At 40.7% G+C, this 14,470-nt stretch overlaps 1 protein-coding gene across 1 annotated transcript; it reads right to left on the bottom strand.

The window, feature by feature from the left end:
• Positions 1–6,673: 6,673 nt before the first annotated feature.
• metap1d (methionyl aminopeptidase type 1D (mitochondrial)) lies at positions 6,674–11,144 on the bottom strand. The gene is made up of 10 exons (XM_046409417.1): positions 10,991–11,144; positions 9,329–9,489; positions 8,980–9,129; positions 8,739–8,887; positions 8,152–8,194; positions 7,895–8,058; positions 7,632–7,729; positions 7,437–7,484; positions 7,273–7,351; positions 6,674–6,849 (listed from the first exon to the last, which is right to left on the bottom strand). The coding sequence occupies exons 1-10, from the start codon at positions 11,028–11,030 to the stop codon at positions 6,765–6,767; spliced, it is 1,017 nt and encodes a 338-aa protein (XP_046265373.1). The 5' UTR covers positions 11,031–11,144; the 3' UTR covers positions 6,674–6,764.
• Between the last annotated feature and the right edge of the window lie 3,326 nt (positions 11,145–14,470).

Genomic DNA, 14,470 nt, shown 5'->3' on the forward strand with positions numbered 1-14,470 from the left:
CAGCAAAGTGGCTCTACGACAAACACTTAAAGCGTGAACGTGCTGTGTGGGTGTAGCAGCTGGAACATTAAAAACAAGAATTGGCTGAAACAGTGTGAAATGTTAGTGAATGAATGAGTGAAAAATAAAACTCACAATTAGTTATCACATGTCCAGACTTCAAATCTCAACAACTAGTGGATGGGCTTTGTGCAGATATTCATGGTCCCCAGAGGATGAATCCTGCTGACTTAGGTGATCCTCTGAATTTTCTTCTAGTGGCACCATGAGATTGTTATTTATGGCGTTGAGTAAAATGTCCTCCTACTAGATGAACTACTAGAAGAATTGTCATGAAGTTCAATTCAGTTATTCACAACCCTTCAGGATGAGTTGTGAAACAGTTCTGGTGATCCGTAACTTTCCGTCTAGCACCACCATCAGGACAACATTTCACATTTATTGGCCATTAACAAATACCTGCAAAACTAATCCCATTCCCAAACAGCTTCAACTGCACACTAGTTTGTGTTTAGTCTGATGTAGCATGTTAGCATGCAAAGACACTGAACTAGCATGGTGAACATGATAAACACTATACTTGCAAAACATCAGCATGCTATAGTGATGACCTTAGCATTGAACTCAAAGCACATGCGGCCTCACAGAGCTGATTGGATGGCTGTAGACTCTTGGGCTTGTTAATTCAATGTAATTTAAGTTAAGGGTAGTTTATCATATTACATATGTTTTTACTTGTATTCAGTGTGATACTTCAAAAAATATTCAAGTATACTGTATCTGGCAAAATAAAAAAAAATATTTTGTTGTGTCATGAAATAATAGAGTGAATCTCGTGTAAATTATCTAAACTATATATCATATTTTCATGATATATATCTAAACTATATATGATGAAAATATGCTGTGAAAAATCCTCTTAATGATGTGATGACAAACACGATGAGTTCAAAAGGTCCTTGCAGTAAATCTACCTCTTCAACTATACTGTAGCTCCATTGGAAGGAATGCACACACTCACTCACACACTCACACACACACACACACCAGTGCATCCAAACTGTTCCTACCCCAAAGCTGTCAGCACAACAAAAGAGTTTACACCATAATGAATGTCTTTCTTTGGCAGCCAGAGAGAGCTATACATTATTGGGTAGAACTAATTGTTGATTCACACACACACATGCTCACACACAAACACATAAATACTGAGTTGTTTTAAAGGCTCTGTGGGGACTCTATCAGGGTCTTTCAAACTGAGGATTGTTTTAGAATTTCTCTATTCCTTTTGGCACCAGGAGAGAACTTCCTTCCCCCTGTTTTTGTTTACATTCACACACACACACACAGACACACACACAGTTCAGGTGCAATTGTTGAAAATGTCTGTGATCTGGAGGAAGGAGCACAGTCAAAGCAGGAAATCTAAATGTGATGTCTGTCACTCATCTACCTCTCTGTCCTCTCATCAAGACAGGATGCTCTGATACAAATATCAAATATATCATATGACAGTATTGTCCCTCCACTGTGTATAAGTGACGGGGATATCAGTATTACTGGCACCTTGTGGGCTCCTTCTCAGTCTTTGTCTGGGTGAGACTTTGATACAGATCGGAGAAAACGTGTAGGATTTTTTTCTGAGGAACAAAGTAATAAAACACTTCTCCTTTCAAGCTCATCTGATCCCACCCAACCCCCCCCCCCCCCCCCCCCCCCCCCCAACACACACACACACAGCAAGAGAGAGCTAAAAGGATATTGCTCTGAGCTGCATAACCGGTTTTTCTCTCGCCTCAATACAATGAGAGAGGCCATTGTGCAGGGCAGTGAGGTCCAGTGTGTGTGTGTGTGTGTGTGTGTGTGTGTGTGTGTGTGTGTGTGTGTGTGTGCATGTGTGTGTGTGTGATTCTCAGAAGACAACACAAGAAGCCACAAGCAACGCATACCATCCACACATGCACACACACTGCACCCCTGCTCTTATTTTGGCGGTCTGCTTTGGTTGTTAGACACAGGAAAGGTGTCAAAGCGACACATAAAAGCCTAACAGATACACCCACGAGTCAACTCTGCACACCAGGTTGCTTGGATAGCTTGGATTGCTTAACTGTGGTCTGGGAGTACCAGATCACTCCTCCCAAAATATTTCCACTGTTAAAAAGACAAAAAAAAAAACATTCCTCGCAAGGAAAGTGCCAAGAGGTCAGAAGAGAAAGTTTGACATCTTATAAGTGTCAGTCAAGTGGGAACCCTCCCTGTACCAGTCGTACAGCCGCCTTCTTTTACCACACACATACACCCACACAAACAAATGCATTCCTGCAAATTAACTCATGCTTATGACACACTTGTAGTCGATGTGACTCATTTAAATGTGTGCTCATGTGTTCATTAAATGGCATCCATATAAATGTGTTTAATTTCATAGTTTAAGGATTAACAGTGGTTAGTCTGTTCTAGGTGACTCTTGATACCTCGCTGTTTGTTTGAAAAAATGAATCTAGTGTCTTTGTGCACTCATAATCCCATACTGCATGAGATCACATTTATTTTTAGCCATGCTAGCACTGTGACCCTAGGGATGACAATGTCGGATGGTCAGTCAGTCAGGTTCCCCAGTTCAAACTGAAATATATGATAGCATGAAACATGGGCTTAGATGCTGATGTTAGGAGAGCTGCTAGTATATTTGTAGTCTTGTTATAGTCACACATTTTGGCAAATACAAAAAGTGTCATGAGGAGGCATCCATCCATCCATCCATTTTCTATACCGCTTATCCGTCAGGGTCGCGGGGGAGCTGGAGCCTATCCCATCTGACTACGGGCGAGAGGCGGGGTACACCCTGGACTGGTCGCCAGTCAATCGCAGGGCCAACACACAAAGACAGACAACCACACACTCTCACACTCACACCTAGGGGCAATTTAGAGTAGCCAATTAACCTAATGTGCATGTTTTTGGTATTGTGGGAGGAAGCCGGAGTACCCGGAGAAAACCCACGCAGGCACAGGGAGAACATGCAAACTCCACAAAGAAGGGCCCAGACCGGGATTCGAACCTGGAACCCTCTTGCTATGAGGCGACAGTGCTAACCACTGCACCACCGTGGTCATGAGGAGGCAAAATTTTAAATATCTTATCTTATCTTATCTTACAACAAATAAAAGCAATGAGACTGAAAGCAAATAACAAAGATGCCAAATAACAGCATGACTGCGTAACCAGAGACACAGCAAGCAACACTCGCTCACTCACAATAAAGGTGTAGCTACATCAATTTGCCAGCTACGAACTGCTTTCACAACACAATTCCTGAGAAATGGCGTGTTGACTGTAGGGAACCAAAGTAACTTTTCTGTTGTTTCCAACACTTCCGCTCAGAATGGAGAAATCCTGTCACTGTGGAGACCCCAAAGGCGTTTTACTCATTCAGCATCACCCTGTAGCTACATGTCCTGGCACAGAGCATGTTTCACGCTTAGAGACAAACTCAGCCGCTTTTGCTTGGCCTTCAGGTGCTTTGACTCAGCCCCCCCCCTCCTACAGAGCTTGTTACTCTCAAAATCAACACATACCATCTGTGCATGTGTCAGAGAGATCTGCCTTCACAGGTCTGAAGATGATACCTCACTTTGTCAGTGCCCACAATTTCAGCAAAGAAACCCAGAATTCCTGTGGCGCTCCTCAGTGAGATGCCAGCTGAGTGTGATATATCACGGCCTGCAGACGGCCTAAATAATGCTGGGAAATACTGGGTTTTGAACAAGGATGAGCTTTGCAAATTTTGCATGTGGGTATTTTTTGACACCTCCCTCCCACGTGGAGGCCCCACCCTCAATGTACAGGACCCAAAGGATCCATTCTGGATCCATTCTGATGCCGGTGACCACAAAATACCCCCAGAGGTGCTGTGTTCCCTTCCCCTGACTGGTCAGAGCTGTTTTGACAGCACAAAGAGGACCTAACATGTATTTATATAACATTTTGAATTTTTTTGTAATAGGTGTAAATTATTATGTGGTCTGGGAAATTTGGTATTGAATAATTGCCCTTGCTGGTGTTTTGTGTGTCAGGCAGAATGGTTTTTACACGGATTTCAGTCAATGCATTTGAATTGTGGGAATGTATGTCACATCAGGGATGCATACAAGAATCGTGCGGCAAAATCATGGGAGGACAGAGAAACCCTCACACAGTACAGTATAGAAAGTCATTCTTGTCATTTAGACCAAATCTGGTTAGGATCAGGCTATATTGATATTGTAAGCATAGATGGTGGAAAAAAATAGCTTAAATGTTAAAACGAAAAAAAAAAAGTTATAAATGGACACAGACATTTTCTCAGGGCTCATGGCCGAACCTTTCACCCATGGAATAGTCTTTAACAGCAAAGCAGGAACAAAAATATAACAATAACAGTACAAAAGGCTCCAATCCTAAGTGATAGAGGCATTTTTGAAACACTGGATGTGTTGTGTTATATAAGGACTGAATACTGAGGAGGATCCTTGACATAAAAGAGGATTCACAGTAGGTCTGCAGAGTGAGAGAACAGAGAGCAGGAATGAGTCCCAACACGCAGGAAAAGAATGAGAGGCAGGCGAGAGAGTTCGTGATCACAGTCCAACACAACGCCCTGCCACTCCCTGCTCCTCCTTCAGTCCTAACCTCCTACCCACCTCCACTCCCCCAATATCTACTTTAGGCTCTGTGCCTTTTCAAACCTTGCCTTATATCTTCAGATGTTCTAAAATGAATGAACCATGTGCTGGTGGGAGGCCATTAGGAATTGCTTATGTGACTCCTGTTATGAATCACACTAAACTCACACTCCTTCAGCCACACTCACACACACCCTGCCCTAAAATCAAATTGAGTGTACTGCATTTCTTCAACAAATGAAGTACACGTCAGTACAAGTTTTTTTTTTTTTATTTTATATCATGATTTTTATTAAAGCTGAATAAATGTGTAATCCTTATTACACTGTGCCTTACATAACATCAAATTATGATATGTGAATCATTTCCCGGCTAGACATGACCAGTCTGCTGATTAGCAAATCCACCTTATTTGTCTAATCTTTCCTGCCCCACCCCACAGACTGGCACTGGCATGAGCACAGAAAAACACACACACACACATATTCAAGAGTACATCGGCAGGAAATGAAAACACACCCATTGGGCTATAATCCAATTTTTCATCCTGTTTTCATTTTTTTTTGTCTGAAGCATCTTCGCTTTACAATACTCAGTTATGGTTGTTTTAAGTATCGTTGAGTAAGTATTGTTACGGACAGACGCTTGTGGAGGAAGCTTTTAATCACTCACACCCTGAACACTACACAGTTTAACAAACCTCTAACGAGAAAAGTCAGAAAAATTGTGCAAGTGTTCCTATAAAAAACTATAAACTATAAAAAAATAGATTAAATGGACAGAAAAAGGGCCTCTTAAGATATTTGATTTTTTTTTTGTTATTTCCTTTATCAAACCAACCTGTAAAAATAACATTAATAAATGCTGCTTTGTTTGGAATTTACAAAATTGTTGTCAGATTTTTTTTCTTCAACATATTCAATCCATTTTTCATACCAAGGAAACCAAGCCTGGTGATACATTGTCGTGTTGGTCAGTCTCTACTGGCCTCAGCAGACACTACGTGGACAAAAGTATCCAGACACATCCAGACTATTGATTATTATTTATTATTTATTACTTCCAGTGAAGGGAAATCTCAATGCTTCAGCATACCAAGGCATTTTGGACAATGCTATGCTTCCAACTTTGCAACAGTTTGGGGAAGGTCCTTTTCTATTCCAACATGACTGAGCCCCAGTGCACAAAGCAAAGTCCATAAAGACATGGTTGAATGAGTTTGGTGTGGAAGCACTTGACTGGCCCACACAGAGTCCTGACCTCAACCCCATCAAACACCTTTGGGATGAACTGGAACAGAGACTGTGAGCCCATCAGTCAGTGCCTGAACTCACCATGCTCTACTGTATGAATGAGCAAAAATTCACACAGAAACACTTCTTGCGGAAATCCTCCACAGAAGAGTGGAGACTGTTATAGCTGCAAAGCTGTCTGTGTATTTAGAATACAATGTCATTGAAGTCCCTGTTGGTGTAATGGTCAGGTGCCCAAATACATTTGTCTATTTAGCTTACTTTACAATTTATTACAGTGTGTGCTGCCATCTAGTGGCTGTACAGTATGTTACTTAGAAGAGACAGATTCTCACTGAGTTCATTAACACAATATCAAATGTGCAGTTTGGATTTCATGATTCACAAGGGTGCACAAAACATCTTGAGCACATGAATGTCCTCTGTAACATACGTGAATTTGAGAGGTTAAAGACATAAAGGGGACCGCACTCTTAAATTACATCAATATTAGTTTTTGTGATCAGATATTATTTTAGACTAGAATAGAGTCTAAAACAGCATAGAGAAGGCTTTGAAACAACCTTTAGACAATGGTGAAAAGATAAATATTACAGAAAATTGAATTGAACAGTCAAATAAATAGATAAAATGTATGTTTTAAAATGTAAACATTTTGTGATTTGATTAAATAATCGGAAAATTTTAGTGTGTCACAGTGGTGGTAAGTCTGAAAGTCACTGCACTGCTCCTCACACCAAATCACCATTCAAGTTCTGTAAACTGTTTTATTATCACAAAAGGTAGTTTAGATCCTATTTGATGTTAAGAGATTCCTGCAGGTCAGCAGCTGGGTCCCCTCGGGTCACAGACTGCTCTCTTCTGGCAGTTTGGTAAGAATATCCACGCCGTCAGATGTGATGACCACCGTGTGTTCAAACTGAGCCGACCTGCAGGGATGTCAATTTTGAAAAACAAAAAATTAACAATGCACATGTAATATTTCAAAGGAATAGTTAAACTCTTTCTGAGAATTCTGAGTGACAGATGACAAAATAGATGCCACTCGTATGTCTGTGTGTAAGTATGGAACTGGGGCTTGGCTTAGCGTAAAGACCAGCAGCAGTGGGAAACTAGCTAGCCTAGCTCTCTCCAAAGTTTCAAAGTAGACCTACTAGCATATGTAAAGCTCTACAATTAACAGATTGTATCCCACTTAGTTAAAATCCTCACACAAACAACAATATTAAACAGTTTGTGGTTTATGGCCTTTTAAGATCTTTTCTGCACTCGAATGATGGCAGCTGGGAAATCATTTAGTCGAGGGAAAAGTGTTTTGGTAACATAACAGCTACAAACACAAAGCCGCCTACCTTTTATCATCTGCAGACACGGCTGTCCACTTGTCCTTCAGTATTCTGAAGTCTACAGACCCCTCCATCAGTATGGGCTCTACAAATCAGCAGACATTATCAGGCCCACATCCTAACACAATGACACCTTCATGTGCAAGCAAAAACTGTAAAATACAGCTGACCTATTGTGAACGCCATCCCTTCATCCATGGTCATGCCATTGTCATTAGCTGAAAATTAAGACAATTTCTTTGTTAACAACAACGTTTGGCAACATGGGTCAATATTCCTGCCTCAAACTAAAGAAGACTTAACTATAAGGAGCCAATGAAGTCCCACAGAAAGTATTTTTGACACGACCACAGACCCAAACTAACCGTGGTGCCAGATCTCAGGATGGCAGTGAAAGTGGGAGCCTATTCCATGTCCAATGAAATAAGGACACACTTGGAAGCCACTGGCATGGGCGATTTCACTGCCGGCATTGCAAAAAATATAAGTTGAAAATGAATGTGACAATATGGTACACCATTCACTGTGTGTATACTGTGTGACAATATGGTACACCATTCACTGTGTGTATACTGTGTGACAATATGGTACACCATTCACTGTGTGTATATACTGTGTGCACATGTACCTGATAGTGTTTCCTATAACACAGAGCTTTGCACCCGGCATGCAGGCAGCGATGGCCTCATCTCGACAATACCTGGCGGTTTCTACCAATCGCCGTCCTACCTCATCCACCTCACCAATCAAGAAGGTTTCTGAGGTGTCACCGTGGTAACCATCCAGATACACCTATGGCGAACAGGCAGCGGTCAGTGACGGCAGCAGTGTTGTGAATGATCATGTTTTTTTAGTATGTTTCTGTGTGACTGGGCATCAACTCACAGTGACATCGATGTTAATGATATCTCCATTTTGAAGCTGTCGACTGCAGGACAACAGGAATGTAAAAAAAAATGAATGGTGCATACAGAGGTGCACATACATAATACAGGTCCACGGACACTACTAATTAATACTGGACATCCTCATTATACCTCATTTTTTAAATGTGTTTTACTTTTGAGTTTAACATTTATCAGTGACTCTGTGTTTATTTTCCTCATCAGTAACATCTCACTTCAGAAGGAAATGAGGGCAAAGAGAAAATTAAGATACTATTATATTGAACATCATGAAAACAGTGCAGTGAGGTTTCTTTGTTAATCTGAATTAGTCGTCTCAACATTATTTTGACATTAGGACATCTCGATTTATATGGCTTGTAAATTATTAGGAAAATAAAATTAGATTTGTTTCCGAAGAATAATAAAATGCAGTTTCTGTTGTGGACACCAGGTGTCATTATATGCACACAAAGATTGCTTTTAGCACTCCATCTATGCTTTGTACAAAGCCCAGCATCACCGCTCCCATAAGAAGTGACATTAGCTCGGTCTGATCTATATGTCATAAATGTATGGCCCATTTACCTGTCAGGGATGCCATGACAGACCACATTGTTCACAGAGGTACAGACAGACTTGGGGAAACCCCCGTATCCGAGAGGGGATGGGTATGCATTGTGCTTGATTGTCTCCTGGTGCACAATGAAGTCTATTTCATCTGTTGTCATGCCAACCTGGAAGCCACAGGTCAAAGTTGTTAAGGTGTTTTGGTTGTTTTTCACAACACATAAACAGAGACCATTACATGTTATGTGTAGGCTCTTACCTTCAGACTGCGTCCAGCTAGCAGCAGTACATGCCTGGCGAGCTGACATGCTCTGGTAAGGCCTTCGATCTGCTCTTGATCTTTGATTTCTATGTAGTCTGGCCATTCTGGGACCAGTTTATTGCTTACATACTCAGGCCGAACAATGTGCTACAGTCAGAGAGGAAAGGAAAGACATGATGCGAAGGGTGGGTCATATTGTTGTTGTAATTATTTGGAGATAGAAAGATAAATGTAAGAAAAGTAAGTAAGAAGATTAAACTTAAAAGATTAAACTTCTACCTTTTGACCTTTTCCCATGAGACAACTTCTTAGAACTATGGCATGAAGGGGACGTATGTTACTGTACCTTGGGCACTTCATAGGCAGGCCTAACAGCAGCTGGCCGAACTACATTGTGAGAACTTTTCCACTTCCTCCAGAAGAAGTTCCGATGTTGCTGACACAGAAGGGCTGTGGCAGGACAGCGGCTTCTCTGACTACAAACTCTCTGCAGAAAACCACCGAGTCCTGGACAAAAAGAAAGCCACACAACTAAAGAAGAGAGCTCTGTCTCAGAATATTAAATACTAGAAAAGAAATTCTCATGTTTAGATGTTTATGGCTGGGATTCCCCTTCAGAACTACTCTAGTTTTAGTCACTTTTGCAACAATGTGTGTTTTGTTTTAATCTGTATCCATAGTGATGCCCAAGCTGCCATCAAGATCAGAATCTGGATGAGGGGACCAAGGGTTACTAGCAGTATCTATCAGCTTACTACGTGATTATTACTGGGTTTCAGTAAATCCTGAATTTAGCACCAGTGTGGGGCTTTTGCAGTATCCACATGTGGTGGCTCAGTAGTAATGTCCATCTGTAGCTGATGAGCACCTCATGAAATTTGTAATGACTTGGGGTGCCCTGGTGGCCCAGAGGTTTAAGACACTTGCACCATGCAATTGCAGCGTTCCCAGTTCATGTCTGGTGCCCAAACAACTATTCAGTATAGGCACACAAAATTTAAAAAAAGAGGGAAAAAAAGGCTGCTTTGCTTTGCTTAATTGTATCTTTTTATGGCCAGCGCTGTTATCTTACACTAAAGATAATATTGAGCAGTTTGTGGTATAACCATCAAATGTTAATGCTGATGCTAATTTTTGTGTGGACAGTTTCGAGCCAGATGCATAATAAAAAGCCCCTTTGGCACAACCAAACCAAAAATGTATATCTATCATTAACTGAAAACCTGGCAAATATAAACACTATAAATATCAAAATATAAAGCCAAGAGATATGACTGCAGCTCCAATGAGCCCAAGGCTGAATTACCAATTGTGCAAATGTTATGGCAATTTGATTAATTGCACATTTATTTGGGAATCTGCACCAAGAAAGTGTAATAACAGCTAAAGCAGGTCCTGCCTTATAGTAGCTTTGTGATCCTGTCTTGTAGAGGGGCCTTTTATTAATTAGGAAAAAAATCTGCAGTCAATCAGTGTTTATTATCTGTGCGTATGCATGCTGGTTTGCGTCTGGGCAAGTAACAAAGCTGCTGCAGTCTGCCGTGTGCACCGGGAACTGGGCACGTAAGCAGCTTACTCTCAGTGGCCACTTTATTAGGTAGACTTGTGTAATGTCACACAGCTGCTCCACCTTCACTGTCAGTAGTGTTGCTGTACTCGACTGCATTACAGTTAGAGGCTTTTCAAATCTTCTCACCGCGTCATGTATGTGAATAAGCCACCATCTTTATATATGACCTCGAAAATAGACATATGTACATGATATGGATATAACAAAGCGACGCAGAACCGCCATTGCTGGATGTCAAATCAGCCCACAAACGAACCCCATGTTACAATAAGTTAGCCATACAAAACATCGTCCCAGTACTCACAGAATATCAGAGCTGCTGTCGTGTTTTAATCTGTTAGTTAAAATAAATCATTTGTCTTTATGGAGACAGACGGTCCAGCCGCTGGACAGTCCGACCAGCCGCTGCATGCTAGAGTATGAACAAGGTCTCAGTACCTGATCTTGTGGCAAGTCCGGCAGAACAGTGGGCTGCCATTTTTTATTGGTGGTCACGTGGCGCGAGAGTCACATGACGCCTTACGAATTGTTGTGGTTATGGTTGGTTGCACCCAGGGAACCCAGAGAACCAAAGAAACTCTTCTTCTTCTTCTTCTACATCTTCTTCTTCTTCTTCTTTTACGTTTATTGGCGGTTTTGTTATGCGGTTGCGTTATGGTGCATTACCGCCACCAATTGGTATGGTGTATGGGGTCAAAATGAACGTTTACTTCCCTAAGACTTTTGATTAACTTTATTCTTTCTGTCTCACAGTTCTTACATTGGACTATTACATAGGCCAGTATGTCCCACACTAAGTCTTGACATTACCCGTTTATATCCTTTATATCTCCCTGCACTCCTTACTTCTCCCACTTTCTTTTGAATTCTATAAAAACGCTGTCCTTTCCTCTCTTCTTTCTATTGTTTTTGTCATCTTTCCTTCATTTTATTCTTTATGCTCTTTACTTCAGTTTTACTATAAGTTACTGTTAATTCTATGTTTTTATGCTTTGTAGATTCCTTAGCTGCCTTATCTGTTCTTTCATTCGCTTTCACACCAAAAGTGAGCCGGTACCCATTGAAAAAAATCATTATTAATCCCATCATTTGAATTCTGTACAGTGATTGTTGAATGTCGATCAAAATATCTGCAAATAAAGCACTTGTCCTTGTTGTTTCTCTCTAATATGGTGAAACCTGCTGTTGCATTGGGAAGAATCCAGGGTGGTAGTGCTGGCAGATGCCCATATTCCCAAAAACTTGAACTGCTTTACTCTGTCAATCTCGTGGTTATAAAATTTTAATTTCCATCATTACTTCTTCTTCTTCTTGTAAAGATCATTGTTTTAGTTTCATCAACAGAGAATTTAAAACTCCATCTATAGGACCATTCTTCAACCTTGTTAAATGCCTCTTGCATCTTTTTTTTACAAGAAAACCTGAATTTCTTCCATGTCAAATAGTCCCATCGTCTGCAGAAAGAGAAACATCCGTCCCACTTTTCTTATTAACCTGAGCTTTTTGACTGCATGCTGTAGACATAACGCTGACAAGACAGACAAATACAATATGCTTTCAATAAAATAAGTTAATTGTTTGTTTATCATTTTGTCCATACGTTTGCAAACGTTAGATGTCAAGGCAATCGGCCTATAATTTCCTGGATTTGTGCAGTCTTTGCCTGGTTTGCTTACTGGCAGTTTTCCACCTTCCCAAACCTTGTTAGAACGTTCTAATAAAGTATCTTTAGATGACTCACTAAGATTGCTTATCATTATTTAGCAAATTTGATCATTTCCTGGTGCTGACATCTTAAATTTTCTAAAAGCGCGATTTAACTCTGCCTTTACGAATGGAACGTTAATGACCTCGTTACTTTTATCTCCTTGTTGAATTATCTCCTCATTCTCTAATATGGTGGTCTCTCTGCCTCTCTTGCCCTCTTCACTAAGATTATTTGAACTGTATATTTTAATAAAAGTTTGAACCAGCATTTCTGCCTTCTTCTCATTTGTTACTGCAGATGTTCCACCATCAGTCAAAACTGGGTATCCATACTCTCTTTTAATATCATTCATTCTTTTCACCATCTTCCAAACTTTATCTTTTTCTGTCTCCTTCCCTACTGAGTTACAAAATTTCCTCAGAGTCTCTCTTTGAATTCTTAGTTCTCCTCACTTTGGCTTGCGCCCTCTTATATTCAATAAAATTTTGAAAAGTTTGATTTCTTTTCAATGCTTTAAAAGCTTTATTTTGAGATTTAATTGCTTCAACACATTCACTTGTCCACCGTGGCACAATCTTCTGTTTGTTCTTAGCTCCCTTCTTCTGAATCGAGCTGCTTCGCTGCTTGTAGAACAGAATTACAATCTCCCCTCAAGCCAGCCTCAGTCGATATGGGATGATGGTCACTTCCAGCAGCTGAATTGCTACCGTTCTCTTCCTGACCGCCATAGGTTATACACCCTGTGTTGGCTGCCACGATTACAACATTTATCCTGCATTTTGTCTCCACAGTCCTCTATTTTGTGCTCCCCTTACAAACTGCCGCTACGTGTCCATATCTCTGGCATTTGTAGCATCTAATCAGAGGACTAAGAAACTGAAATGGGAATCCATAACACTCTGGTGTTGGTAGAATATCTATGTAATCAGTGTTTACTGATAGTCATTATTAGTGCTTTTCCCCACTATGACATGAGGCAATAAATGCTACCAATGTTTTATCAGCTAAACTCTTTGTTTAGAGTTTTATTATTAGATTATTGTACTTTCCTTTTTCCTCCTTTCTCTTTTTTAATAATGTAAAGTCTTTTTATTTTATTGCACACAAACACTCAATGCATCACCTGCATTGTCAGTTAAAAATATTACTATGACATTCTTTTTTTTTTGTACGTTTGTAATGTTTTATGCTATTTTATTGGGTTTTTTTTATTGTTTTTTTTTTTTTCAAATTCACTTAACCTGCTTTGGTGGGATAAACCGGAGCTCCCGGAGAAAACCCCCAAAAACATGTGAAAAATGCAAACTCTACAGACAGATTAGATTAGATCGCTGCTGGATAAAAGTGGCAAACTGGTTAAGGAATTGACAACTTGGAGTCCTCTACACCATCTTTTCGTAGAGGAAGAGTATCCCTTTTTCGTTTATGTCTTTTGGTGTGCCTCCTGGTACGACTGATATCTCGTGATCGTCCGCCTTGATGGTAACATGATCAAAAAACAAATACGCCCAAATGTGAATCGCGGTTGCGCTGAAACAGATGGCAGAGGCCAGCCTGTACAGCTGTGTGTCGTTTCCCACGGTGATGTCCAGAAACATGGACGGAATCACTGACTCCTCGTTTACCCCTCCGTTAGGAAGTGAGCGCGGTAAACACACGGTTACGATGTCAGGGCTGTTCCAAAAACGCTCCGACTCGGTGGTGCCATCACATGTGCTACATTTGCTTTCACTTTGACAGAAAGATTGTTTGAAAAGAGAGCAAATGGTGGCCTGGCCTGCATGCGACGGTTGTAGATAATAAATATTACCCAGGTATGAGGTGTCCCAGGTAGTGATGTCACATCTTTCACACCTGCTTTTCTGTGTTAGCTCAATAGCTGTTTTCACCCCGCAGCTTTGGAACCAGTCTAATAAGGGGTCTAATAAATCAAGTGTATCATTAGTCTGGAACAGACGCAATTCCGGTACTTCAATACTTAAGTCTACCAAAGCATCATAGATTTCTGTCAGTCCGAAAGTCCTCCCTGGGTTTTTGAGGGCTGTTAAAAACAAGTTTGCGAATACCGGTGTCGGTGATAATTTGGTAAACCCTTCGGAGGGTTTGTACTTTAACTCCTGCATAACTGACAAGTGTAGTGTGGCTTGTAGCGTTGCATTCATCCAGCAATTACACAATCTATTTGGAAACCTGCAAATCATCTGGCAGGT

The sequence above is a fragment of the Scatophagus argus genome, chromosome 13 (genome assembly GCF_020382885.2).
Source record: "Scatophagus argus isolate fScaArg1 chromosome 13, fScaArg1.pri, whole genome shotgun sequence".
Lineage (NCBI taxonomy): Eukaryota > Metazoa > Chordata > Actinopteri > Scatophagidae > Scatophagus > Scatophagus argus.